General features: G+C 56.5%; 1 protein-coding gene across 2 annotated transcripts in view; it reads left to right on the top strand.

Annotated features, from left to right (window-relative positions):
- LOC111144708 (glutaredoxin 3) overlaps positions 1-8170 on the top strand; it is a 33063-nt gene extending 24893 nt beyond the window's left edge. For both annotated transcript variants that reach the window (XM_022499144.1, XM_022499145.1), the window contains exons 7-11: positions 121-178; positions 1832-1884; positions 4655-4694; positions 4788-4880; positions 7917-8170. In XM_022499144.1, coding sequence (XP_022354852.1) covers positions 121-178; positions 1832-1884; positions 4655-4694; positions 4788-4880; positions 7917-7967 — 295 coding nt within the window. In that variant the 3' untranslated portion in view covers positions 7968-8170. The remainder of the gene's footprint in view (positions 1-120; positions 179-1831; positions 1885-4654; positions 4695-4787; positions 4881-7916) is intronic.
- Positions 8171-25909: the final 17739 nt, after the last annotated feature.

The raw sequence follows: 25909 nt of genomic DNA on the forward strand, positions 1-25909 counted from the left end.
ACTCAGAGCTGTGAACTATCATCCTGCTATCCTTCAAGTATGCATGTTACTCCTGAAGCGGAGCAAAAGTGGTGTTTAATAATTGAGCTGAGCCGTTTTATATCAATTTTCTCTCTTTAGGCTCAAAGTACTGACAAATAAAGCTTCTGTGATGCTCTTTATGAAAGGAAACAAACAGGTAAAGAACTCAAAAATGGTTTTATTTGTAATTTCTTTTGATGTTAACATCTGCAACAAGGGGACACTTAAATCTTTTTTCCTAGCTGTGGCTAATGAAGCCGTAGTGGCATCAGGAAGTTGCCAGGCCTTAATTGGTGCTTATGGAGATCAAATCAAGGAATCTGCATTTTGCCCGACTTCATCATCAGCATCTCCGCGGGGCGCATCTCTTTCTGCTGCCAGACTTGGCCAACACTGTTCACCCTGTCCTGGTTCTGTTGGCTGCTGTCCCGGCACCTTGTAGGCCATGGGCTGGTGTAGTGGGCTCTCTGGTCCCAGTACTTCCCGAGCACAGGGAGCCTCGTAGCTCTTGGGGTGCACAGCCCTAGATCACCCTTGAAGAAGTGAGCACTGGAGAAATAAGCCCCGCGGCATCGTGGGTGGTCATCGCCATTTGGTGAATGAGTGAAACAGTTCAGCAGTTCTTGTTCCCAATGGGTTGGTTCCCGGAGCTGTTTGGATGACGATACGTGGCCGCTGGGCGTCATTGTGAATATCAAGGTTGAGAGAACGCTCCCGCCGACAGCTGGAGCAAAACTGATGATCGTCTGTGTTTGGACTGGAAGCGAGATCTCCAGACACTGGGCTCTGCTACCTTCCTTTATTCTCAACCAGTTGCGGAGGTGGGCAGAGGGGGACAGTGTGGTCTGTTTTGGAGCTGGGGAGGCTAAAGCCCCGAGAGGCGAGGCTGGCAGAACAGAGAAACGCGCATTTGCGTTCCCTGCGGCGCTGGCGCTGCCCAGGCGTGTCGGCCGCCCGCGTAAGCTCCCCGGGCGCCACTGCCCCGGGTGTACATGGACGGGGTGCCTCCGGGGTCATTGAGAATGAGGTTGTGATAGCTAGTATGAGAGTTAACATACAGTGGAACCAACTAGTTAACGTAACTAGTCAGTGTAACTGTTACGGTGAAGGTAACGACTGGGAAGCTGGTAGTAAAGATTTCCACATCCTGGGGTCACTAGGGTAGGATCTAGATTCTTTGAGTGGTTCACTGATTTCATTAAAACAAAATAGAGGAAGTTAATACTTCTCAGGATAAAGTTACTGTTTTATATTTTCTTGGTGATTATTTAAAGCAGATATTTATTCTCAAAATTCTCCAGTGTTTTCTGGAAGCCTGGCTGGTGTTGATATATTTTGGAAGCAGAATCATTTGTGCTGTTAAGAAGTTTATGTGGGGCCTCGTCGTTCCATGGGATTGCTGGGATTTGGGGCCTGACAGGAACCATGTCGCAGCGCCATAACCTCAAAAAAAAAGTCAGTACTCTATAGAGATAAATTTTAAAAAATGGGAGTGACTGTGTAGTTGGAAATGGGAAGATATGATCCTCATCATTGCAGAAAGGTTAGGTGAGTTGAGGTCATCTGTTGAGTGTGAAATGGAGAGGGAGTCGAACTGCAGAGCGTCGAGGCTCCACTCAGGAAGGTTTGACCATAGAGCTTGTCAGGTTCCAGGACACGTGTCCTCCCCGATGGTCAGAGCCTGTATGCGCTGGGGCGTGTCCATGCCACCCTGGTGACCGACGTACCATGGGACCACACCAGCGTGCTGCATAGAAAATGTAATACATCTTTACTCATTTCTTTTTTTTTTTTCTTTTTTTGCATTTAGGAAGCAAAGTGTGGATTCAGCAAACAGATTCTGGAAATACTAAATAGTACTGGGTACGTAAATCTTGGTTTCAAATGGTGTGTTTAAGAAGTTCCAACTTTTCGGGGCGCCTGGGTGGCTCAGTGGGTTAAGCCTCTGCCTTCGGCTCAGGTCATGGTCTCAGGGTCCTGGGGTTGAGCCCCACATTGGGCTCTCTGCTCAGCAGGGAGCCTGCTCCCCCTTTCTCTCTGCCTGCCTCTCTGCTTGTGATCTCTCTGTCAAATAAATAAATAAGATCTTTAAAAAAAAAAAAAAGAAATTCCAACTTTTCAGTTCTGCCACTGATGCCTCTGATTGTTACATCTGTAGCTGTTTCCTTCATCTTTGCTACAGTGTCCTGGGAGTGACGCAGCTGAGACCACAGTAGGGTTTCCTGGCTAGTGTCAGCCAGTTGGTAAATAAAGGAGCTTCTTAGAAGGCGATCATTAAAGTTACCGTTTGTCTACTTTCCCAGAAGAAAGTCCTTAACATGCGTAAAGATATTTTAGGGAAAGTGTATCAGGTTTTTAATTTTCCTTAAAATTACTCTCATTTCTAAACAGTTTATGAAACGGCTGGGGCATCTGCGGAGGTCGTTAGGTGCATCTGAGAAGTGGGGGAAGTTAAATGGCTGTGTTCATGCTTTTTGATCTGCTCAGCGGCGATGCTGACAGTTAAGAAAACTGCATTGATTTTTCGGCTTAAAAACAAAACCACTTGTTTGGAGATGTTTCACCCATGTTCTGTGGAGTTTATCAAATGTTTTGGCTTTTTTAAAAATTTCTTTTCTCATTCTAGCTTCTTTTTAATATTATAAGTATTCTAGCCATAGCTTGAAACAGATTAACGAAACCTATGAAGCTATGGGGAAGGTAATCTCTGAAACACGTAGATATTCATGGGCAGGGTTGAAAGTAGTCAGTTGCGTAGCACATGTTAAATACAACTCTAGGGACATAAAAAGCAAAATGACTGATTTCTTCACAAGAAGATTGTGACAATCTGCAGAGGAGAGTCTAGGGTCTTGTCTTGCTCTGGCCTGCCCCTTCCTCACTGCCCGTGGACGTCAGAGAGGCTGGCTGGGTTCTGGTCATCATTTCTTTGTCTTCCCTCTGTCATAGCTCCCTGGCATGGTACGCTGAGTCCACCTGTCCCTCGTGACGGTGTGTCCCCTCGGGTGTCCCTCCACGAGGCCGTGGCGGCCCGTGTGTCTGGTGCAGGGCCTCCAGAACGTCGCTTTCTGCCCCTCCCATCTGTCTGATGTTTGGCTTTGCCAGCCCGGCTGCCCCAGAGCAGAGGGGCTTCTTCGGGGATGGAGTCCTCCCAGCTGCGGACCTGGGATGCGCGGGGCGGGAGCCTGTCTGGCTCTTTAGCTTGACCAGACTGATCGCACTGAGAGCCGTCAGTCCGGAGAACGAGCTGCTGGCTTTGTGTTCCGGCGCCTCCACTCTGACGCCTTCCCTCCACTGGCCCAGCGACACGTCTTGAGGGGCTGTGTGCCAGGTGTCCACCGCATCTCTGTACAAGGACTTTCAGGAGATGCATTGGCCATTATGGCTACACACACAGGCACGCGCGGGCCCAGTACCTCCTAGGACCCTCGGAGATGGTTCTGGAACTCATCGCTTTCATGACATTGTCCAGATTAGCGCCTGCCTCCTTCAGCTCACCTTGGAGGGCAGCCTCCACTGGGTCTTTTTTTTCTTTTAATTATTTTGTTCTTTCAGACATTCCTATTTTGGTACTTGGTCCTGACTTATTGTGTCATCTTATTTATTTGTTTTTGACTGTTTTCTGCACCATGGACCATTTTCTTGGAAACTTGTTTACAAGTGAACAAGATTTCCCTATAAAGATTTCCCTATGGTTTTAGTTTTAAGGAAACCGAAATCTTTTACATGTGGCATTTTCTTTGGCTAGTTCTTGGGACTGCACATATTCCCATTCTCCCTGTGGGAATGTGTGCGACACGCACGCTGATTCCTTGACCACCTGGTAGTGACGTCCCTGCGAGTACGTGTGCTTGGGTTTCCACGCAGTGACTGGCATTCATTCTACAAGTGGTGTTCGTTAGATGGCGTGAAGCCAGACCGTTCTCGCTGGTGTCTGCGTATCGAGAGCAGCACCTGTGCTCTGAAGTCTGATTATTTCACGTGGGAAAGCACAGCTCCGTAAGGTGGCGTCTGTTGACAGCGTCATTGTCCCGGCTAGTGAGCCTCCGGTCCAGCTGTGGGTGTCCGTGGGTGTCCGTGGGCCTCAGTGCTGCTCCCTCCTGCTCCCTGAGCACCTGCTAGTAGGTCAGAAGCAGCAGCCCCGGGCTGGGCGGTAGAAATGCGGTGTTAAGGATAGACTTGCGTAAACTTCGGGTACAAGTCTGACCTGCGAGTTGGCACACTGCAGGTGGTCGCCGACCCGCGCACGTAAAGTTTTACCGGCACACAGCCACGCCCACTCCCCTCTGCCCTGTCCAGCCGCTCCTGAGCGGTGCAGCCCAGTGAGCGGATGCAGCGGACCGGCCGACAGAGCCTGTGTGTTGGCCGTCTTGCCTTTTGAGACAAGGTTAGCTGACCCCTGTCTAACCCAGTGCTGTCTAGAGAAGAATCCAGATGAATTTGTATCTTGGGCTGATTTGTTCTGTGGGGTACCTGACGGATTGAAAAGTAAAGTCATTTCCATTTTCCACTATAAATGTCAGGAGCAACAAAACTCTTTCCTTTTCTTGACTGTTTCTAAAACATGAAATAGGTTTTATAATTTTTGTTTAATGAAACTATTTCCTTTTAAAATGTTTTCTCCTTTTTATAGTGTTGAATATGAGACATTTGATATATTGGAGGATGAAGAAGTAAGTTCTATGTTTTTTGTTTCTTGACCTTTGCCTTAGTTTTACTCATTAGGGTCTTACAGTAAGGTTTCAGAGTTCCTGTTGTTTCCGTAGGTTCGGCAGGGGTTAAAAACTTACTCGAATTGGCCCACGTACCCTCAGCTGTATGTGAAAGGGGAGCTTGTTGGAGGTCTGGATATTGTTAAGGTAAGGTCGGAGTTCATCTGGTATCCTAAAGACGGAAATGTTGGCGTGTTTGAAAATTATCCTTTTACACTGAAAGGTAACTATGGGGCTTCCTTGAGTGCTTTCCTTCCTGGCCTCCTATCCAGTCATCTCTGACCCCGTGTTACCATTTCTGTGTCCGTAGTACCGTGTTCTTTCACTGCCCCTGCTGGATCAGACCATTCTCACCCTCCCCTGATCCAGTCAGATATGCCCCTGCCGTGGGGCCTTCTGTACAACCGCCGTCATCTCCCGAGGGACTGCCCGCTCAGGGCCAAACTGTAACTTGGCATTCTGAGATGCTCTAATTATGGCCAAGCTCAAAATCTGATTTTTACTCCCACTCTGCTAAGTCGTCCATGTTTTTAGCTTTTCTTTCCTCATCTCCTCTGCTTTGGATCGCTGGCACGTTCCATACTTGCATGCTTTCTGTGTCCCTCGGGGCCCCTCTTGTCTACAGGGATATTTTGCTCCTCCTCCTTAAGTTCTGTCCTTTTATATTTATATCATACTATTTTCTCATGTTCTTTCATTTTGCCTTGTGTGCACTCGGGATGGAGAGGAGCGCACCAGGCCGTGGGCAGAGGCCGGACTCCCAGTGCCGCCTGGCCTGCCGGCTGTGTGACGGATCTGAGAGCCTGGGCCCCGGTTTCCCAGAGCACAGGGCGAAACCGCGGTGGCCCATCTCCTGTCCACCTCTGGTCTCAGATGCTTTTACCCTGGTTAGGTCTGTCCGGTTGTAAGCATGTTTGGAGAATACATCTTTGATGATTAACTTACTCCTTTTGGTTTGCTTTACATAAACTCGCAGTGAATTTCAGTGGGCCTGGCTGTCCTCCGGGCATGCCTGCCCGATAGCACCTGTGTGCTCCCCGGCTCAGTTTCCCCGCTGGCACAGGGGAGCTGCAGCTCTGCTTCCTCTAACCCCCCACCTCAGCCGGGCATCGTGGTGTTGGGGGAAGGTAGCGGTGGGCGGGGGTCGGGGGGCCCAGGACGGGGCCTGAGGACGAGGCCTGGCTCTGCTGCGGGAGCACAGACCTCTATGGCAGGAGCGGCTGCTCCCGTGTCCAGTGCTCCGGTCGGCCTTCTGCTTGCCTTGCCGGTTAGAAGAGTCTTTCTGAGGGCAGATGTCTGACTTTGTAAGTGGAAAGCACGTGATAAGTAGCACTATTTTAAAATAAGTTTAGCTCCTATTTTCATCACGTGAGAGGACCCAGCCCAGCGCTCAGTGACGTCAGCTCCGTGGGCCAGGTCGTCTTGTCCGCCCTGGCACAGGAGCCGTTCGCTGCCGAGCCCCCTCATCCTGCCGGTTCCCCTTGCAGCCCCCCTGCCGCAGCGGTCCTCGTTTGACTTCACGCTCCTTAGGGCACTGTGAGGCGGTTTTCCTAGTGAAGTGTCTCATTCCTGGAGGAGAAGAAAACGTTTAACAGCTCTTGAGTAGCCCCGAAGCACCAAAAATACATGTGCATCTGTTGTGTTATATGTACTTTTATTTGTTTAAGACACAGGCAGCCTTCAAACCCCAAATACTCTTGAGCCTGTATCGTCTGAGTGTTTTGTAGCCTCTGCCTGAGCCACTGTTAACGTGTGGGAAGATAATGCTCAATAAATCTCATTTAATTCTAAAGCTGAGCTTTATGGGCGACTTCTCTGTAGATGTGTATCCGGACGTTAGAGGACTCTTGTTCACCTGCTAAAAACAAGCATTTGGCAGTGTGTGATGCTGGGAACGTGTGCCCCGGGAAGACAGCTGGGGACGGTTAGGTTGCCACGTGGTGGTTTTCTGCAGAGCCCAGTCTTGCGCCTCCAGTTCCTGGGACGACGGTGGTGTTCCGCTCGCGTGCGTTCTGGCTGGCCCTCGGGGCACTGAGAGCCTTTGTTGTTGGAGGGCTGGAGAAAGGAGTGACCCCGTGATTCCATGACTCGGTCAGTCCAGTGTCCTGCGAGAAACGGCCGCTAGTTAGCGGGTCAGCGCTCGGCGCCTGCTGCAGAACGTTTGCTCCGACGGTGAGACTGTTCAGCCCAGCTCGGCTCCCGGTAGCAGCGGTGCTAGTGAAGAGGGTCCCGCCGCGTGCCAGCTGCGCTGCCTCTGTGCTAGGCCGTCCTCACAGTGCCCTGAGATGAGGGGACACAGACACACACAAGTTTGGGCTGCCAGGAAAGCTGTGGCTGCCGGGCCTCGCCACGAGCTGCATGCCCCTCCCTTCCCCCCGCCCCGGCCCAGGTCTGGCACTCAGAAGAGTGCTGCCTCCTCCTTCAGTGCGGTAGGACGCCTGCTTGTTAGCGGGCTGGAGGTGGGAGATCTCAAGACATCACCGAGTGCTGTCTAGTTTGTATGACGGGATCACACCTGTTAGGGTTTAACCAGCGAGGAGGTCAAATGGATTTTAGTGGTTTTACTGATTGATGTTCATGTTGCTTAGTAATAACTTGAATATTGACATCAAATTAAGTGCTTATCTCAATCTCAGTTACCATTTATTTGCACATTTTAAATTTGATAGCTGTGTTCCAAATTTTAAATCTGAAAGCAGAAAATATTTCTGGATGTTTATGTCTTTTTAGTGGTTTTTGGCCTTTACGTGTACATTTTGTATGAGTACTGTGGTCTTTCTGGGCTGGCCTGAAATCGTGACCCCGTGTGGCTGCGGGTGTCCCGTACCTCGCACCGGAGTGGCCTTGACCAGCACGTTGCCGCTTTCTTCCACATTCGTGCTTGCACGTCACTCACAGTTGTCCCCCGTATTTATTGCTGTTGTTCAAATAGGAGGCGTCATTGTGTTGCTCTGATTGTTGTCTGCGTTAATGCTGAACAAGCTCTTGGGTTTTGAGTGCCTTTTGTAACCCGATGGTGCGCTCAGTTTTATGGCGTGGCACCTGGTTCCGGCGTGCTGGTGGCTGGAGTTTCATTCCAGTCCAGTGTTGCTTCTTGTTCGCAGATTGGGGTACAGTCTGGGAGGTTTCTGTTTCTGATCTCTGTGTGTACATACTATTTTTGCTTTCTGTTTTTGTTGTTAGGAACTGAGAGACAGTGGAGAGCTGCTGCCGGTGCTGAAAGGAGAGAACTAGGGAGTGTCCGCTCGGTGCCCGGCTGCTACGGGAGACCCACGGGAGACCTTCGTCACAGCCGGGCCGCGCACGACTCCATTCTCAGACCGCTGCTCACCCGTTAGGCTCGGTGTATCCCACCAGCTTGTGCTAAATACATGTATGTTTTGTTTGTTTTTCACCAAACAGGATGCAATAAACATCTTCAAATCCGATTAAAAATACTTGTGTAAAAAAGCGGTCTTTTTTTATAGATGTTAGATATATAGTAATTAGCCAAGTTTAAATTTCTTTTTCATACTCTGTGGGTACCTGATAGGAGCTGAGAAGCAGGCAGGCTTCAGAAGATGCAGAACGGTGATGGCGTCGGAAAGCCGCGGTCCTCTTTAGAACAGCTCATACACCAAACCGGTGGCTCCCCTCAATGGCCAAAGAGCTCTTTACAGCTTGGAAAAATTCAGCTGAAAGTGCGTTTCTGACAGCATCCCTGCATGTGGCCCCAGTGAGACTGCAGAGGTGATGAAGGGCTCCGCTGATTCGGAGACTCGCTTCAGAAGGCTCCAGGGCACGTGTTAGCAGAGGACGATCGGTGCTGGCGACCGTGTTCCTGGCCTCACGCTCTTCACAACAGGGAGAAGAGCTGGACACGAGGGTGTGTTACGCACCACAATTTATTTCAGTCATTCTGTCGAAAGCACTGATTTAGCCCTTGCATAGGCTGAGAACATCCTGATGTCCATGAATATTTCAACAGGAGTTTTGATCCTGAATCTCACATGTTTAAAAAATAGTTGTCCTGGGCGCCTGGGTGGCTCAGTGGGTTAAGCCTCTGCCTTCGGTTCAGGTCATGGTCTCAGGGTCCTGGGAGCGAGCCCCACATCAGGCTCTCTGCTCAGCAAGGGCCTGCTTCCCCTGCCCCACCCCGCCTGCCTCTCTGCCTACTTGTGATCTCTCTATCAAATAAATAAATAAAATCTTTAAAAAAAAATAGTTGCCCCATTAGGCCTTTGTCCGGTTCACTTTAAGCCAGTGGCTGAGTTCGCCTCCACGGTTCTTCGACTTCAGTGGCCATGACCGTGTCCCTTCATCAGATTCTCCAGCTTGTCGGCCTGGACGGCTGAGGCTCCACGGAAGCGTCTGCTGGTTGAGTAAGGAAAGGGGAGCAGAAGTCAGCCGTTTTCATGAGAAACCAGAGGGAAGTTAGCTCTCACCGGGTCTCGAGCACCCGGCCACCCCCTTGCCCCATTCGATTGTGTGCAGGAGAGTGCCGACGTCTGTGGTGTGTGTGTGTGTGACCAAGGGCAGTCTGCACAAGACCCTAAAGGCGGCAGGGCCCCGGGCTTCCTGTCGGAGGACTGCATCTGTCGTGGTGGCTTTCCTCGCCAGTGTGTGTAATTAGATGGGTCTCCTTTGGGCACTGGTCCGTGAATTTCTTTTTTCCATTTAAAACAAATCATTGCATAAATGAAACCTTTAAAATGTAGATGGAAATGAATTGTAACAAACTCTATTAAGCCATTGACTTCAGGGATGCCGTGAACCACGGGGGAGAAGTGCATAATTTTCTCCTGTCCTGGGACCCACACTGAAAGTACTGTGCTGGGCTTCGTGATTTTTGCTCGGTCTGCAAGGGCCGCCTGTCAACAAGCCAGCTTTAGCTTTGCCTTATCCTAAGCAAGAATATATCACTGCAGAGTTGATAAGCTACTTTTTTTCCTAATGCACATTTAAATCAACACAAGGCATACGTTTTAACAAGTGCCCATTCCAATTTGGGAAACAGCGCCCGGGCCTAGGGTGGTGGCTCTGATAGCGTCTAAGCTCGCACGTGGCAGGACGGCCTCCCCTCCCGGTGGGTGACTTGCATGGTGCGAAACTGGTGATGTCGTCCTTGAGCATCACAGGTTGAGTTAGGGTGAGTGTTCAGAGTTTTCGGGGAGTTGGCCCTTGGTTGGATTCTGTAAATGGTCGGCTCCATTGGCTCCAGGAGTGTCACAGCGGCGGTGGCACGCATTTCTGCTTAACAGGTGTTTTCAGCTAGCCGTTGAGAAGGTCAGAGATCTCAACCATGCGAACGGATTTAGCTATTCTTAACCTGATTATTAGGTGTATTTTAGGAGCAAGGCAAGCGATTCCTGGGCCCAACTGAACTTCAGTTTCTCTGGGCAATCCCGGATCCAATTTTCTAATAAAAATGGAGCCTACCCTTGTAATGTTTTGTCAAAACTGAAATCCTCTCCGTCTCCAATCTACAAATCCTAGAGAAAGCTGTTCCCAGTGCTCGAGAGACTGTGGAGCCCTCTAGGTAAGGTGACCGTGTCACTGGGATGTTGCCTCGTCCAAGCTTTGCTGGGAGCTTGTGGTGGGAGGGACTCCAGGGAGGTGCTGTGGGATGGTTTTAGTGAGTTGGGATGTTTTGGAGGAGTCGGGGTGTGCGTCTGGGTTGCAGGGCTCTGCACATCCCAGCTGTGCTCCGTCAGCTGCCAAGTGCTTGAGTTTCCTTGTAAATTGGAGCTCATGGTGGGACCCTGAGGGGCTGTGGCAGGCGGTTAAGTCTGCAGGGCACAAGGGGCAGCTGGCATTGTGACTGGCCTGTTACCCCACCCGCAGGATCGCCCTTCCAGAATGGCCTGGAGGAAGGGCAGGTAACTCCTCTTGACTTGTCTGTCCAGGACTGGAGGGAACTTCCTTTCAAGGGAAGCCTTCTTAGGGACTTGGCACCCACCTGGGGTGATAAGCCTTTAGGAATGGACCACAGCCCCTTTAAGCTCTGATTTTGTTTCATAACCAAAAATTGAAAAAACAAAACCAGTGAGAGGAGCTGGGCATTCTGCGCAGAAAGGAAGGCAGGAAGGTCAAAACTTGCTCAAGGGCACAGCCATAGGGTTGGAGCGGGGGTCCCCCTCCAGGATAATGTGTCTCCCTAAAGCTGAGGCCCACTGCCTCTGTGAGGCCTCCCCCGGTGAGGCTGTGCAATTAAATTGGGCGCGGGGGCTGCTCTCGCTGGGGCCGCCCCTCTGTTGGGCGTCAGAGCAGGTGATCCCTCCTGCCGGCTGCACCAAGGGACTCGAGGATTGACTTGAAGGAGGCCTGGCAGGCAAATGTGTTAGAAGTTGCTGTGTTGACGTACATGTCCCTCTTGAACAAGAGAACAAGACGGAGGGCTGGCTCTGCCCATGACGCAGCGCAGACGTTTTCGTGTCACCTTGTGGGACAGCTGAGCCTCGCCAAGTCAGGAACTCTGGGCCTGTCCATCTTGACTGATGGACGACCTGCTCAAGAAGGATGAAAACAGTGGTTTTCCGTTTTCAGTGTACAAAAATCTAACTAAGGAGTTGGGAAATTGAGATGGATTTTTGTAATCTATATTTTTTATTTCTTTGAGATTGGTTTTTAAAAATCACATGTTTTTATAAATAGAAAATCTCACTTTAGTAACTTAAAACTACAATGTAGTCCTGAAAAGTTTAACTGATCAGTAAAACCACGGCTGGACTCAGGTCATCCTCCCTGTCTCCTTGGAAAGTGTCACACAGAGCAGACCTGTCCTGCGGTCAGAGAAGAGTTAAAAGCTTAAGACTGAAATACGAAACGCGATTTCTGATTTAATTTTTAATTAAAATCCGTTTTCTTAAATTGGACGATTGGTACTTATTACCAAAATCCAAACCTTTTTTTTTCCCTAAAGAAAAGCGATTTGGTTCTTTGTAGACAAATTCAGTGTTTTATACATGTTTCAGATGTTGGGTTCTGGGAATGGACAGAACTTGAAAGAACTTAGGGATGCGTCATTCCCTGGAATGGGTAGTTCCAAGACAAGGTTTCATAATTGGCTTCCCCACCCTGGTTTCAGAGTCTCGTCCTCCCCTTCCCCGCCCTGGAATTTTGTCAGCTACCTAGAGATGTTCAGATTCGAAGGACAGGACTTCAGTTGACCTCGAGGACAGAGAGGTGCCCAACCAGGAGGGTGACCGGGTGCCTGTGTGCTGGGCATGTGCCTGGGCTCCCCACGTACTGGCTTATCTTGGACTGAGCATCCCTTGGGAAATGACTCCTGGTGCATTTATGTTACTGCAAGTTTCCAGGGCCAGGAACTAGAATTTGAGCCAGGACCCCGATCCTAGCCCCAAGGCTGTGCTTGAGCAGGCCACATGCCCCAGGAGGCCTTGCCTGCGAGTCTCCTTGCAGAAGGCTGGCTTCTGAAATGACAGCAGTTTTACATCCATTTTAGGAGTATTGTGGCTTTTTAAAAATTAAGTGTCAAGTGTTAGGCCTCGGAGAATTGTGACCATAAAAAGCTTCTATGCCCTCACACCTTTATCTAAATGGTTATCATCTGTAGATCATATTATTTAATCTTCCCTTGAAACACCAAGTTTTATCTGGGGAAGTTACAAGTCTCCCATAGGAACTCCTACAGGGAGAGCCTGCCCTTTCTGGGGGTCGCCTGGGGGATGCCTGCCTTGTGGTCCTGGTAAGGATTCTTCTCTAGGAGCAAGTGTTGCCATCAGACACAGTCTAGCCTCTCAACAAGGCCTTGGACATCTGTTCAGGAAGAAGGGACCGTAGTATTTTTATAGGAGTTAAATTTAGTATTTTATAGTATTTTTCTGTGTGTTGTTTTACAAGAAGGACCATGACATAATGAAACAGGGAAGGAGTGCATATCTTCAAAGACCCCTCCCTCCTGAGGGAGAGCTGGAGGGGGTGGCCTCCGGGCACAGTGCTGGGGCTTCCCGGTCAGCCTCTGTGCCAAACAACCTGGCCTTCCATTCCGAAGAGAACACATTCCCGATGCGTCAGAGAAGGCTCTCCAAGGCGTGTCCTGCCACTGGGAAGGAGCCGCGGCTTCACTTGGGTGGGGCCTGAGCGCCGAGCCAGCTGTGTAATTCCCAGAGCCCAGTGCAGAATGAAAACTTGGGCCCCTCGTTCAAAACGCAGTAAAGGGGCACCTGGGTGGCTCCGTGGGTTAAACGTCTGCCTTCGGCTCAGGTCATGATGTCAGGGTCCTGGGATGGAGCCCCGCATCGGGCTCTCTGCTCAGCGGGAGCCGGCTTCCCCCTCTCTCTCTGCCTGCCTCTCTGCCTACTTGTGATCTCTCTGTCAAATAAATAAAATCTTGAAAACAAAACAAAAAAACAAGCAGGAAGAAAGTGCCCTTAGAGGTGCTAAAACAAGGGTTTTTTAGTTTTCAAAGTTTTCAAAATTTGCAATTTAACGTTTTAAGTAAAGCTAAAAATTGTTAGTGCGCGTCCATCTTTGCGTCATGCAATGGTGGTTTTAAATGCAGATGTAGGAGCATTTGACGTGTCCCTGGAATACGCCTGGCGTCGGGTTTGCCGCAGCTCGTGCAGCGCTGCGAGCTGTTAATAACGCTGGAACGCTGCACACACCAGACTTCCCGTTTCAGCTCTTGATCGGGCGCACGATCTCTCAGTACTGCGCCTTCAGCGTGGAGGAGGGCGGAGGAGGACCGCGGTGCTTCCTCTTCCACCAGCACCAGACCGGCTGGCACAGGCTTGACAACTCGGGGGCCAGGGTTCCTTGGTCGTCTGAGACCGCTGTTCTTTTGGTGAACGAGGCGAGCTCTGGTTTGAATGGAAGGCATGGTTGCTTGGGGCTGTGTGGTCCCCACGGCTCCGTCATAGGTGTCACGAGTCACCTGTCCTTGATCTGAGCCCCACCGACCTCCTCGTGCTGCGGCCACTGGGATCTCGAGCCACCGGGCATCAGGCATGCTGTGTGCGGGTGGGGTGGGGGAGCACAGGGGACCTGCCTATCACACCGTCCCCTCCTCCCATGGCGCGCTCCATCATCCCACTACTCCGCGGATACAAACCCCGAGTGCAAAGGTGCAACCAGAAAGAATTTCCAGGTGACACAGTATGAAAATAGCGTGGGCCCGTCTGAGTGCAGGGCTGGGTAAGGCCCACGGAGACTGCTCTGCGTCAGAGCAAGTAGTCTGAGGAGTGCGGGACTGGGGACCTATCCCTGACCGCCCCACCCCCCATCTTTCCTAGAGATTCTGTTCAAGAGCCGCTTAGCCTAACCACTGGCCTGCTAAGGCCGCTTCTCTCGAACTTGATCAAACTGTTCGCTCGAGAAACGTCCCCACTGCCCAACACGGTGGCCCGTCGTCCGTGGGAAGGCCTGCGACGACGACATTCCGTGTGGAAGTGTCAGGTACTGCTGCCCCGCAGAACTCACGGACGCCAGCCCCGCTTCACAGCCCGGGAAACGGCGCTGGAAGAACTGGTCCAGGTCACCTGGTAGCTGCTGGACCCGCGGTGTGGCCCTGGGTCCTCTCCTTCCAGAGTCCGCCCTCCCGCTCGCGGAGACACTGAATAGGCGCCGACCTCCCTGAGTCAGGGGGCCGAGGGCGCTGGGCAGGGCGCGGGGCCGGTCTGCACGGGCCAGGGCCGGTCGCCACGCGCCCTGAGCGGGGCAGGAGGTCGGGCAAGGTCGAGCCTCCCCCGCGTCCACCAGGAGGGAGAGCCGATGGCCCCAGGGGCGGCTCTCGCGAAAGGCCAGGCGCGGCCGGGCGCTCGGGGCCGGGCACGGAGGAACTGCTGAGGGCCCAGGACGGCGGCAGCCGAGGGTCCCGCTCTGCCCGCGGGGAGCAGGTGCCCAGTTCGCCCAAGTCGCTCGGCAGTGACCGCGCCAGGCCCCATCCCCGCCGCTCCGGGACGCGGCGCGCGCTCCTCCTCCGAAGTGTGCTCCGGCCGCCGCGTGGTCAGAGGGAAACTGCGCTGGGGCAAGGCCTCCGGGGTCGTCGCGCCCGGGGCAGGCGGGGGCGCCGACCTCCAACCCTGGGCGCACACACCGGAGTTCGACATCCAGGGACGGAAACGCTCCCGCGTGCGCTGCCCTCTTACCTCGGCAGGTGCGGGCGGAGGCCGGGAGCGGCACGTCTGCGCGGGGAGTCACCGCGCGGCCCACCCCGGGCTTCCGCGGGCGCCTCCAGGGCACAGGTGCGCGCCCGGCCGCCCGCCGCGCTCTGTGCGCAGGCTCGGCCCGCGGGGAGGGAGCGCGCAGGCCCCGCCGCCGCCCGCCGCCGGCCCCGCCGCCGCCCGCCGCCGCCCGCCGCCGACCCCGCGCCCCCCGCCCCCCTCCCCCACCTGGCTCGGCCCGGGCGCGCCAACTTTCCGGAGGGCCCGGCTCCAGGGCGAGTCCCGGGGGAGGTAAGTCCCACCGCGCCCCTCCCTAAGGCTTGGCCCGAGGGCGCCCCCCGCCCCCCGCGGGCTCGGAGCCGGGACGCCCCCGCCTGTGGGGCCGTGCGTGCGGCCGGCCGCGGGCTCTCGCGGGAAGGCGCCGCCCGTGCCTGCGGCCGGGTGTGCGGGTCGGAGCCCTAAGCGCGCGGGGTCCCTGCCCCGGCCCCCGGCGCGCCGCGGTCGCGGGGTCTCCAGGAGCGCCCGGTCAGCCGGCAGCCCCAGCGCGGCGGGCGGCGAGGCCGAGCTTTCCAGCCCGCGTGGCGTGGCGGGGCGGGGGCCCGGGGCGACCCCGGAGGGACGGGCCGCGAGCTGCCGCGTCCGGAAAGAGTCAGAACCTCTCAAGCCTCGGCTCCCGCGAGGGCAGACCGGCCCGGCCAGGGCTCCCGCTCCCCGGCCGCGGCTGGGTTGGAGCTGCCGGCGCGAGGTCAGCCGGGAAAGGGCCTCCACGCCCGCCGCCCGCCTCCGCTCGGGCCGAGGCCGCACGTGTCCACGCGGGGGCGCTGCGCACCGCGTCCCGAACGGGCCCGCGCCGCCTGCAGGGAGGCTGCGGGGCACCAGGGGGCGTGCGAGGACCGAGGAGCGCGCCAGAGCGGCCCGCGGAGCCGGGCACGCGCGCCTTGCTGTGAGCGCGCCGAGAGCCGGGCCGTGAGCGCGCCTTAGGGCCCGGAGTCCCGCGCCTTCCTGGCTTCCCGGGAGCGCGCCCCGCGCACCTGTGCGGAGGTCCGCCGGGGCTCACGTGGTGTTCTGGCCCTGGAAGCCGCCGGGGTCCGGGCGGCAGGGGACCCCCGCAGGGCGGACGCCCTAGACCTGGGCCTGCTGGCAGCTCCGTCCCTGCCTAGGCCTCCGGGAGGCCGCGCACCGTCCCCTACTGCCCAGCCCGCCCCTCACTGCCCTGCGGAGGGGGACAGCGCTCAGCACGCCGTACGCAGGCCGCCCCAGGGCCGCAGCTGACCCGCCTCCGGCCTGCGTGGGGGCGGCTCCCTGCGGGGGGCTCCCTGGTGTCCCCTCACAGCCCGGAGCCCAGGGGCCTGGGGGACACCGGGGACCACATGAGTAGATTTTCAGAATCAGCGTGTATTTTCTAGACTGGTGTCAGACTCGACTAGTTACAGAAACATGGAGCGGGTAGACCGGAGGGTGCCCAGTCTATCCCGTGTCTACACCCTGAGTACCCAGAGTCTAGTCCGTGTCTACACTGCGTCTTTGCAAAGTCTACCCTGTGTCTATACCGTGTCTACACCGTGTCTACTCCGTGTCTACACTCTGTCTGCACCCTGTCCACCCAGAGTTGACCCTGTGTCTACGGACTGCTGTCCATAGGGACTGCTTCTTTGGAAGGAGGTCACCATGCGCAGCCGGCACTGCGGGGCCATCCTTGGTGGGACTATCTGATGACACGGCTTGGAGTTCTTCTCCGTGGAAACGTTGGCGGGTTAGTCTTTTCTTCCCATTTATCTATTTATCCGATGACTTGCGTGTGCCAGTGGGACTCATGGGTATTTGTTTTAGACTTCAAGGTAAGAGAGAGAATGGTTTTAGACTTGGGTGAGGCTGGTGGTAGGTGCAAGGCTTTTGTTGTAGGGGTCTCTATTCTGGTCTGTGTTTGGAGTATTTCAAATGAAGTGAAAAAAAAAAAAAACAAAAAAAAACGGAGTCAGGGCCATCACTGGGGGATTGAACCAAGCAGGTGGACAGTCACCATCCCCGTGGCACCCTGTGGTGGGGATGGCGGCTGCTCCGGGTGTTTCTGGCCTATCTCTGACCCACCTCCCTGTCTGGGGTCCCATCCCACGCTCCTGGGGCACGGGCCCAGCTTCCGCTGGCGTCCAGCACCTGCCATATTCAGTGCTGTTGCTCGGCTGACACAGACTGAGAGCAAGCCTCAGACCTGCTGGACCAGGGCCCTGTGTTCCCAGATGGCCTCCTCCATCGGGCATGCGCCCCATCTTTTCCTGGCCAGCAGTGTGGGCACCGCGGAGGAAAGGTGACTTTGCAAAGTTCTGGGCTGGAGTGTGCCTGTGCCTGCTGGGTACCACAGGGGGTTCAGGCACACCTGCAGTTTGTGCCCGGTTTTGGGCCACGCTCACAGCCCGAGGGAGGCTGTCTGTGGGGGCCTAGCCCCCTATCCTGTGCCCCCCAGCCTCCACCCCCCACCCCCACCTGCTAGGACTGCATCCCGCCTGGCCGTTGGATGTGGGCTCATTATCTTGTCTGTCTTGGGGAACGGTATTGGCTTGGCAGTTAATAAAGGATTTTAATTAAAGAAGGAAGAATCGTTTTGGCGAGGTAGACTTGTTCCCAAACTCAAATGACCTATCAAAGTTATAAGTTTGGTTTATTTCCATATGAGACTCTGCAGTTTTGGGGGGAATTCACTCTGGAGCCTGGGGGAGAGGCTGGGCATCCTGGGAGAAACCTTTTTTCTCTTTCTTCCCTACTGCAAAAGCCCAGCAGCCCTCCCATCCTTGCTTCCTCAGGCGGTCCCCACCTGCCAAACCTCAGAATCCCCAGTAGGTCCAGACATGCGCTCTCTTCCTGGGTCTCTGCTCCCCCGGGGTGAGGCCTCCTGCAGGAGCTGCCCGGCCCCTGCGAGCTTCTGGGCTGCTCCAGCCTGCTGCGTACACGTTGGCCAGTGGGACTTGGAGAAAACTCGGGGTAATAGCCAGTTCGCATGCACTTGTAAGAAATAACAGAAACGCGGGTGCCTCACCCTGGTCCCCGTAAGGGCATCGTGGTGGTTTACCAGCACGGTGTCGCTAACGCTGCAAGCCACCAACCCTGACCAGATGACACCGGCTCTGTTTCAAAGCTGCGCCCGGACAGGTGGCACCTACCCGATTATCCCAGCAGGAGTCCGGTGTCCGGGGTGGGGGAGCAGGGTCGGAGCTCTGGGCGCCGCCTGGCGACTTACTGAGACACGCGTCTTGGGAGTGCTCCGTGTTAATGACGCTTTCCTGTGAACAGGACAGGGTTTTGTCGTGCCTGTACTAGTTGTCTGTGGCCCGAGTAAGAGCACTCTGTCCCTTCACGTCCTGTCCCTGGCCTGTCTGCACCCTCGTGGGTCTGCTACCAGCTGGGGTGCGGGGGACGCACACACGGGATATGTGGGCCGGGCTCTGTGGGGTCTCTCATCCTCCCCGCATCCACCGGCCAGCCTGGGTTGTTCTCACGGTAGCACGGTGTCCGGGAAAGGCAGTGGGCAGGTTCAGTGCCTCTGGATCCCGGGGGAGAGCTGGTCCCCGGCCCTTTCCTCGGCAGCCGCAGAGGCACCCCAGGTCCAGGAGCACACACTGGGGCTACAGGGGTGCACTAGAGGGGCCGGCGTGCAGGGAGGGAGAGGTGGCATCTGTGCGCCTGACCTGGTGCGGCTGAGCTGCTGGGACAGTGGCTGGTGCCGGGGTCCCAGGCTGAGTCTGGGAGGGGAGGCTGCTGTAGGGGGTATGTGGACGTGTGTGGATGTGTGTGCATGTGTGTGCGTGTGTGGGAATATACGGCCCATCTCTAGCGCGTCTTGTTTGTGTTCTTGTCCACAACCCTGGGATATTTTGCGGAAGGTCGGCATCTGAGTGCAGAGGGGAGCTGGGGCGGGAGCGCCGGCAGAGCTGCAGCCCTCAGCAGTGTGAGTGCCCAGTGTGCTGTCCAGGAGAGACCCCGAGATGTCTGCACGTGGCCCTGCGGAGTGGTGCTGGAAGCACGTTGGGTTCAGTCCCTACCTTGGAGTGACTGTTCTCAGTGACAGGATCCTGTGGGGAGCCGTGGGCACAGCGGGCCACCATGGGGCACCCAGTCCCTACTCCGTAGATGCGGTCAAGGTCAATGACTAGCTGGTCCTGTCCACCCCACCGGCGGCTCCGGACTGAGGGAGGCCTGCAGGGCATCCAGACTGCCCTCCTGGGGGCAGCGGCTCTGGCTGATGCCCACCAGGCTGCTTCTCCCCAGGTGGACTTGTCCCACGGGCTCCGAAGTGGAGGGGACATGCCCCAGCCCCCCACATTCCTGTCTGCTCCAAATCCTCTACGTTGGCTGGACCCTGTCGGATTCGTTGCAGCTTTCTTCTCGAGGCGTGGAGCAGGGTGAACCAAGAGACTCTTTCTTCTGTTAGCAGATAAAAAACTGGGGACTGATTTCTTTCAGTGCTTCTGGCTGAGACCCTCGGCCCAGAAGATGCTGTAGGGAAAGGGATAGTGGTGCTGCCAGTTTCTCCACAAACGCCAGTGACCTAACTGTTGTGTGGGAGGGCGCTGGGCAGACCCCGTGGAGAAGGGCCAGGTGTGTGGACCGCCCCCCGCGCCCAGCCTTCTCTCCTCCGCACGAGCATGGACGCAGCGATGGAGGCACGCTGCTCATGGACGGTTTTGCGGGGAACATGTCTGGCTACCTGTGCAATGTGTGAATGATTGATTCCAAACATAGCTGGAGATAGAAATTGTGAAAAAGACACCAGATGTCTGGCCGATTGAAATTTGTGCTTCGTCACAGCCCTTGGATCTCTGTGAGGAGTGTGTCCTCTCCCACCCTCAGCTGGAGAAGGGGCAGGGAGTCCCCCCTGGAGCTCTCCTGGCTCCCGGCTGTAGGTAACAGCACCCTGCCTGGGTGGGGGCCTCGCAGCCGACCTGCCCAGCAGCTCTCCGGCTCAGCGAGGTCTGGGTAGCAGAATATGGAGAAAGCAACTTGTGAACAGTAATACGAATGTCCAGTTACTGCTAAAAACACCCTCGAACCTTCACTACTCGTTATTTCCGGAAGCCCAGATGAGCACCCAGCATCCCCGCCCCAGGGCCACCGTCCAGTCGGCCCCGGCCTCCCCTTCCCCAGTCCGAAGGCTTCGTCTGGAGCTCCGGTGGCTGGGTTCCCGAAGTTGCTTTCTAAAATGCACTGCCCTTTGGTGTGGACTTCACTTAGAAAGGAGACCTCAGAGCTCAGTAAAAGCCACAGGCCTGGCTCCAAGGATTTACAAGGAGCAGCTGGAGGGTGGAAATCAGGGACTCTGGGCTTTCTGCAGGTTTCAGTTGCTGTGTGCCTAGAGGGATGTCAGACTTCGAGATATTTGCATATCAGCTCTGCTGGCTTTTCTGCTGTGTTAATCCTCCGTGTACACCCCCTCAGTCCCCCTCCCCTCGTCCCAGCAGGTGTCTGCCTTTAGTGGCTGTGTCCTGGGGAATCCTGTGGTGGGGAGGGAGGCCTCCTCTGTTCCCCCAGCTCTCTGAGTGGATGGGGTTGGGGGAGGAAGGAGCCCGGTTTGGGGGACAGGGGGTGGGGGAATGAGGAAGGCCGACTGGGAGTGGGAGAGGAGACAACTGCCCCCCCCCCATGGGTTCCTCCCTGGCTGGGGGCGCACAGAGAGCCCCAAGGTCTCCCCAGGTGGTGGTGGGACAGCAGGAGGGGCCAGCACTGGGATGGGGTGGAGGGAGGGACCTCGGACTGGAAGCTCCCCTGGGGCAGGGTAGAGATGACCCTGGCGGGGCTGTGGCCCTGCCCTCATCAGCCTGATGTCTGGGCATCAGGCCACAGGGAGGCCCTGGGAGTGACAGAGGCAGCCCAGGAGCCCGTCCCTCTGATTGGAAGAGAAGGCAGGAAGGGCTGTTTCTGGAGTGTGTGCTCTGGCGGACTGCACCCCACCCCTGCTGGCTGAGACTTCTCCCGCCCCACCCCCATCTGTGAAGCTGGATGTGCTGGGCTGGTCCTCCTGGGCAGCCCCGTGGTCCCCGACAGCGCTCTGCCTCGGTTTGTTCTTTAGGTGGGGCTGGTGCGAAGGGTGTGGTGGATGCCCCCAGGGGTCACTCCTGGGTGGCAGTGTGCCAGCAGTGAGTCGGGCCCTGGAGGGACAGCTGTGTGCTGGAGCGAGGCAGAAAGGGCCTGGCGGGAAGGGTGGGGGTGCTCCCTGGTGGAGTCCATGGTGGGGGGCAGCGGTGGGGTGCACCTGTCCCTGAGAGCGGCTGTCGCGTGTGGTTGGGTGGGGGTCCGAGCAGGGAGCAAGGGCGCCAGCAGCAGGACCTGGCTGAGGGGTGCGGGCAGGGGTCGGAGGGACGGGGCCAGCCGCACTCTTCAGGGGCCGCTGCGCATGTTGAGTCCAGAGGGGCTGCTCGGGCCTGCACAGAGGAGGGCAGTCCATGTGGGGGGCCCTAAAAATGTGTTAGGGGGATGAGCCCAAAGTGTGTAGTGTGCTGGACAGAGGGGACGGCCACACCACAGGGTGATGGATTTTGTGCTGCTCGACTGTGCACTTAGAAAATGGTGATGTCGGGGGGCGCCTGGGTGGCTCAGTGGGTTAAGCCGCTGCCTTCGGCTCAGGTCATGATCTCAGAGTCCTGAGATCGAGCCCCGCATCGGGCTCTCTGCTCAGCAGGAAGCCTGCTTCCTCCTCTCTCTCTGCCTGCCTCTCTGCCTACTTGTGATCTCTCTGTCAAATAAATAAATAAAATCTTTAAAAAAAAAAAAAGAAAAAAAATGGTGACGTCTACGTTCTGTGTGTTTTACCATAATTTGGGGGCCCCAGTCAGCTTCGCATTAACCAAGACCCTTGACTCCTCCGTGAACCCGGATTGCCAGCGCCGGAGACGAGGTCGGGCTGCCGGCCGTGAGTGCGGGGCGGGGGGGAGCGCACGGGGCAGACGCATCCTGGGTGCTGGCTGTCCGTGAATTTGGCTGTCCGTGACCCTTTGCCCCTTGTTGCTCCTTCCGTGAATGGGGACGGCGCCCTCAGCGTCTTAGCAGCTGCGGAAGCCGGAGGACCGTGATGGGTCTTGAGGAATGGCTCTGAGCGGCGAGTGTGGTTGCTTCAAGTGAGGGTTTTTGTTCTGAGTCCCTGGGTGAGTTCTCCATACCTGGGGTGCCCGCGTGTCCCTGTGCGGCTGCCACCATTCCCCAGGCGCTCATCCGTTCTCCATGGCGTCTCCTCGTGGCGTGACACAGAGGGCCCCCGTTCGTGGAAGACGCCGTGCCGTGCCCAGCTGCTGTTCTGGTGGAAAGCGTCCTGCCCCCAGCTGCGGGGGGCTGCCATCCGCAGGCCCGAGGTCCTGCCCCTTCCCGGGGTGTCAGCCCTGTGGAGGGCGTCCCAGTAGTAGAGCTCCCCGGGGGTGGGCTGAAGCCCTTGTGGGGACCAAAGGAAGCCGACCTCGCCCCTCACCCCCTGCGGCTCCCCCTGCCCGGAGGGTCCTGCTCTGAGGGCCCCTAGGAAACCTACTGCACACTGGCCTCCAGGGCAGGGCGGGTCCCCTCCAGGGGGGCTCTGAGAGCAGACACTGCAGTGAGATTTGGGAGCGGGTAGTGAGGACTGACCTCTGGGGGGTGGGTGTGGGGCCCCGCCTGACCCAGGGTCACTTCTGAGAACTGTGAGCTGCAGTGGGGAGCTGGCCTGGTGGCTGGGGAAGGGGCAGCCCGTGGCGCTGGAGGAACGTGGGGCTCGTCATGGCGAGGGGGGCAGGGGGACGGCACTCCGGGACAGTGGATGTTCCAGGGGGAGGGCCCTGGGCAGCAGCTAGAGCCCCCACCCCGGCCATGGGGGCAGCCAAAGCTTCACCTGAGCAGAGCTCAGCCTTGGCAGGGGAAGCAAAAGGACCTGAGATGTGGGATGGGGTCCCTGAGGATCTGGGATCAGAAGGGGCCCATCCTCCCACTGCCGACTGGAGCTCCCTGCTTCCCTGCGCTTGAAGACAGTGCAGACCTCTGGCCCGCCGACCCAAGCCTCCCCTGTGGGCCCCAGGACACTACCTCGGCCCAGTTTGGGCCTGCCCATGGCTCAGCCCTATTGTGATCCTTGCCTCCGGCTGTGGTTGGGGAAGTAAAGTGAAGGGAAACTCCAAAAGGACCTTCATCTGCTGAAGGAGACTCTTGGGACACCTGAGGCCTGGCTGTTGTCAAAGGAGGCGGGTTTCCCCCCAGCGAGGCCCTGACATCAGGACTCTGGGAGCTTCCTGGACGGGCCTCACTCTCTGCCGCCTCTAGTGTTTGTCTGTGGGCTGCAGGTTCTAGGGACACTTAATTTCTTTTAAAAGATTTATTTGAGATCAAGAGCATGAGCTGGGTTGGAGGGAGAGGGAGAAGCAGACCCCCCACTGAGTGGGGGGCACAATGATGCGGGTCCCGGGACTCCGACCTGAGCGGGCCCTTCGCCGACTGAGCCCCCAAGGTGGAAGGACATTTGATTTGACCTCCATTTCCTTCTGCCTTGGTTTCCCACAACAGGGCTGACCCTCAGCTGTAGCACAGCAGGTAGAAAAGGGGATTTGTGACATGGGATATGGACGAGCTAGCAGGACCCCGGGGAGTGGTGGCCCCTAGAGGCAGACTCTGGGGGAGCCGAGTGAGGGGAAAATGCCGGGGTGTGTCCCTCGGGAGAGCCTGCAGGTCGGGGGGCACACCGCGCAGGGCTCCGGCACCCCTGAGGAGCTCCCCAGTGGCCTCCCTCATGGGGGCAGGAGGGTCCCACACGGCAGGAGCTGGGGGGGTAGCTGCAGAGGGAGGCCCGGTCCAGCGGTGAGCGGCTGGAGGGGCGCTGCCCTGGAGTGCTGTGGAGGTGTCCGTTGCAGGAGGCTGTCAGCAGGGACAGCGGGGAGGGGGTTCTAGAGGCTGGGGGGCCACCCGGGGCAGGGCACTGCCTGGCCACATTGCCAGGGCCTGAGTCACTACCCCCCCCCCCGCAACCCCTGACTGGGGGAGGCCTGATGTCCTGGAGGAAGGATGGCGTGGGGGAGGCTGGCACCATGTGGCCTCAGCACACGCAGGTCTGGGGGGGGCGGGTCCCCCGACAAAGGGCTTCCGCCCCCAAGATGGAGCCCCGAGCTTCCGTGCTAGCTGAGGTGCTGACGTCCTGGAGCTGGGTCTGGCTGAAGGCCGTGTGCGGTCCTGGGGCGAGGACCGGCCAGGTTTGTTTTCTAGCTGGGGACCCTGGGAGCCGGGAGAGGACCGTGGAGGTGCCAGGGCCCAGCCCGAAGGAGCAGAGACCCGGAAAGTTCTAGTGAGCCAGGAGGGGTCCCCGCCAGGGAGCGCAAAGGACAACCAGGAGGTCTGGGTCCCCACTGCGTGCTCGTAAAGCTTTCGAAAACCTGTTCGTCTGCATGATTATGGCAAAGTCAACACAACGCGAGACTCATCCCCGTCTCCGTTTTAAGTGTCCAGTCGCTGGTGCTACGTGTGTCCCCATTGTTGGGGGCCCTGCCCCTGCCAGCAGCCCCCGCAGCCCCCAGAGCCGGTTTTGCTGGGAACGAACAGGTGATCCCACTTGTGGGTGGCTGATGGTCCGGAGAACAGCCCGACCTCCTGGCGTCTCTGCGTCTCTACAACCCGCTTTCCCCCCAGACTGCTCTTTGCTGCCTTCCTGGGTTTGTAACATCAGAAAGCTCCTTACCCTCCAGAGAGGAAGTAGCCTTTTAGGAGAGCTTCTTGAAAGTCAAAGTAATTCCCACAGGTTATTTTTAATGCTCTTGTTATACGAATTGCACAAGAAATAGTTTCTTTCCCATAAGCTTTGGCTGCTGTGGATCTGTGGAAAGCCCTGCCTGCCCTCCCCACCCCCCACAACTCCCTCCTTCCTTCCCTCTCCCTCCTTCCCTCCCCTGCCTTCTTCCCTCCTCTCCCTTCACCCTCCTCCCTCCTCCTCCCTCCCTCCTCAATCCTCCCTCCCTCTCCCTCCTCTTCCATTCTTTTCCTCCCCTTCCTCTCCCCTTCCTCCCATCCCTCCTCCCTCTCTTCTACCCTCTTCTGCCCTCTTTCCCCTCCCCACACCCTTTCCTTCACTTCTCCCCCTCACACCCTCCCTCCTCTCATGTCCCCTCCCCACTTCCCTCCCCATGCTAACCCCCTTCCCTGTTAGGTGGCTGGGGGACTTGCAGGTGTCAGGTGATAACACAGTAACTCTTCCAGGTGTGGTCCTGTGTCCTGTGCCTGGAGCTTTGAGGGGCAGATCCTCGAATTGGCTGGTGGGTGCTCTGCCTTCTGTGCCCCCCACAATGCCCAGGGGCACACCTGTGCCTTGGCGGCCACTCTCAGCTTGCCATGTCAGAGATGCTGGCTGGAAGAGGACCTCTATCTAACCGTGGGGGCCAGAAAGCCCGGTGATGCTGGCACGGCCCGCAGGTCAGTGATTTTCTGGATGATTGCCTCCTTCGTGTTCAGGGAGGCAGTGCCCTCCCCGCCTCTGACCACCATGGACAAGGCACGGGGGAGGAGGTGTCCTTTCTGCAAAGCTCGGTGGCCATGGGCAGAGCCTGTTGGGCAGCTCGGGGCTCCTGGCCATTGCCCTGTGCCTTCTAGCCCGCAGGTAGACGCGCACCGGGACCTGCTCCCACCCCACCTGCAGGTGAATGTGGCCCAGCGCAGTGCTCCTGGCGCTGGTCTTCCTGACCTTGGCAGCAAGGCTATGAAAACCCACTGAGAATCTGCTACTGTGATTCCTGAAATGTTCTTATTTCAGGTCAAAAATGCTGGCCAGGTCACTTCACCACATTCTTGAAGGTCACAAAGGGTGTATCCAGCCAATTTAAAGGGTTCTTGTGAACACAGTTTCTTGTGGGGTTTCACTATTCAGTGAGCAATGAGATTTATCTCATGCGTTTGTTCGCATTTTCCTCCAAAGATCATTATACGTGATACACTCTGGCGCGCCGAGTTCCCTTCTGTGTTCCTTGACTTTGAAAATGTGGAGATATTATAAATTGTGCAATAAAAAGCTGATTCTGTATCGAATGAGACAGAAAGGCCCTCTTTCTAATTGCGCGTGTTAATCTTGTACACATCTTCGTTAGAGCTGTTAGT

The sequence above is a fragment of the Enhydra lutris genome, unplaced genomic scaffold, assembly GCF_002288905.1.
Source record: "Enhydra lutris kenyoni isolate GAN:26980312 unplaced genomic scaffold, ASM228890v2 scaffoldscaffold12, whole genome shotgun sequence".
Lineage (NCBI taxonomy): Eukaryota > Metazoa > Chordata > Mammalia > Carnivora > Mustelidae > Enhydra > Enhydra lutris.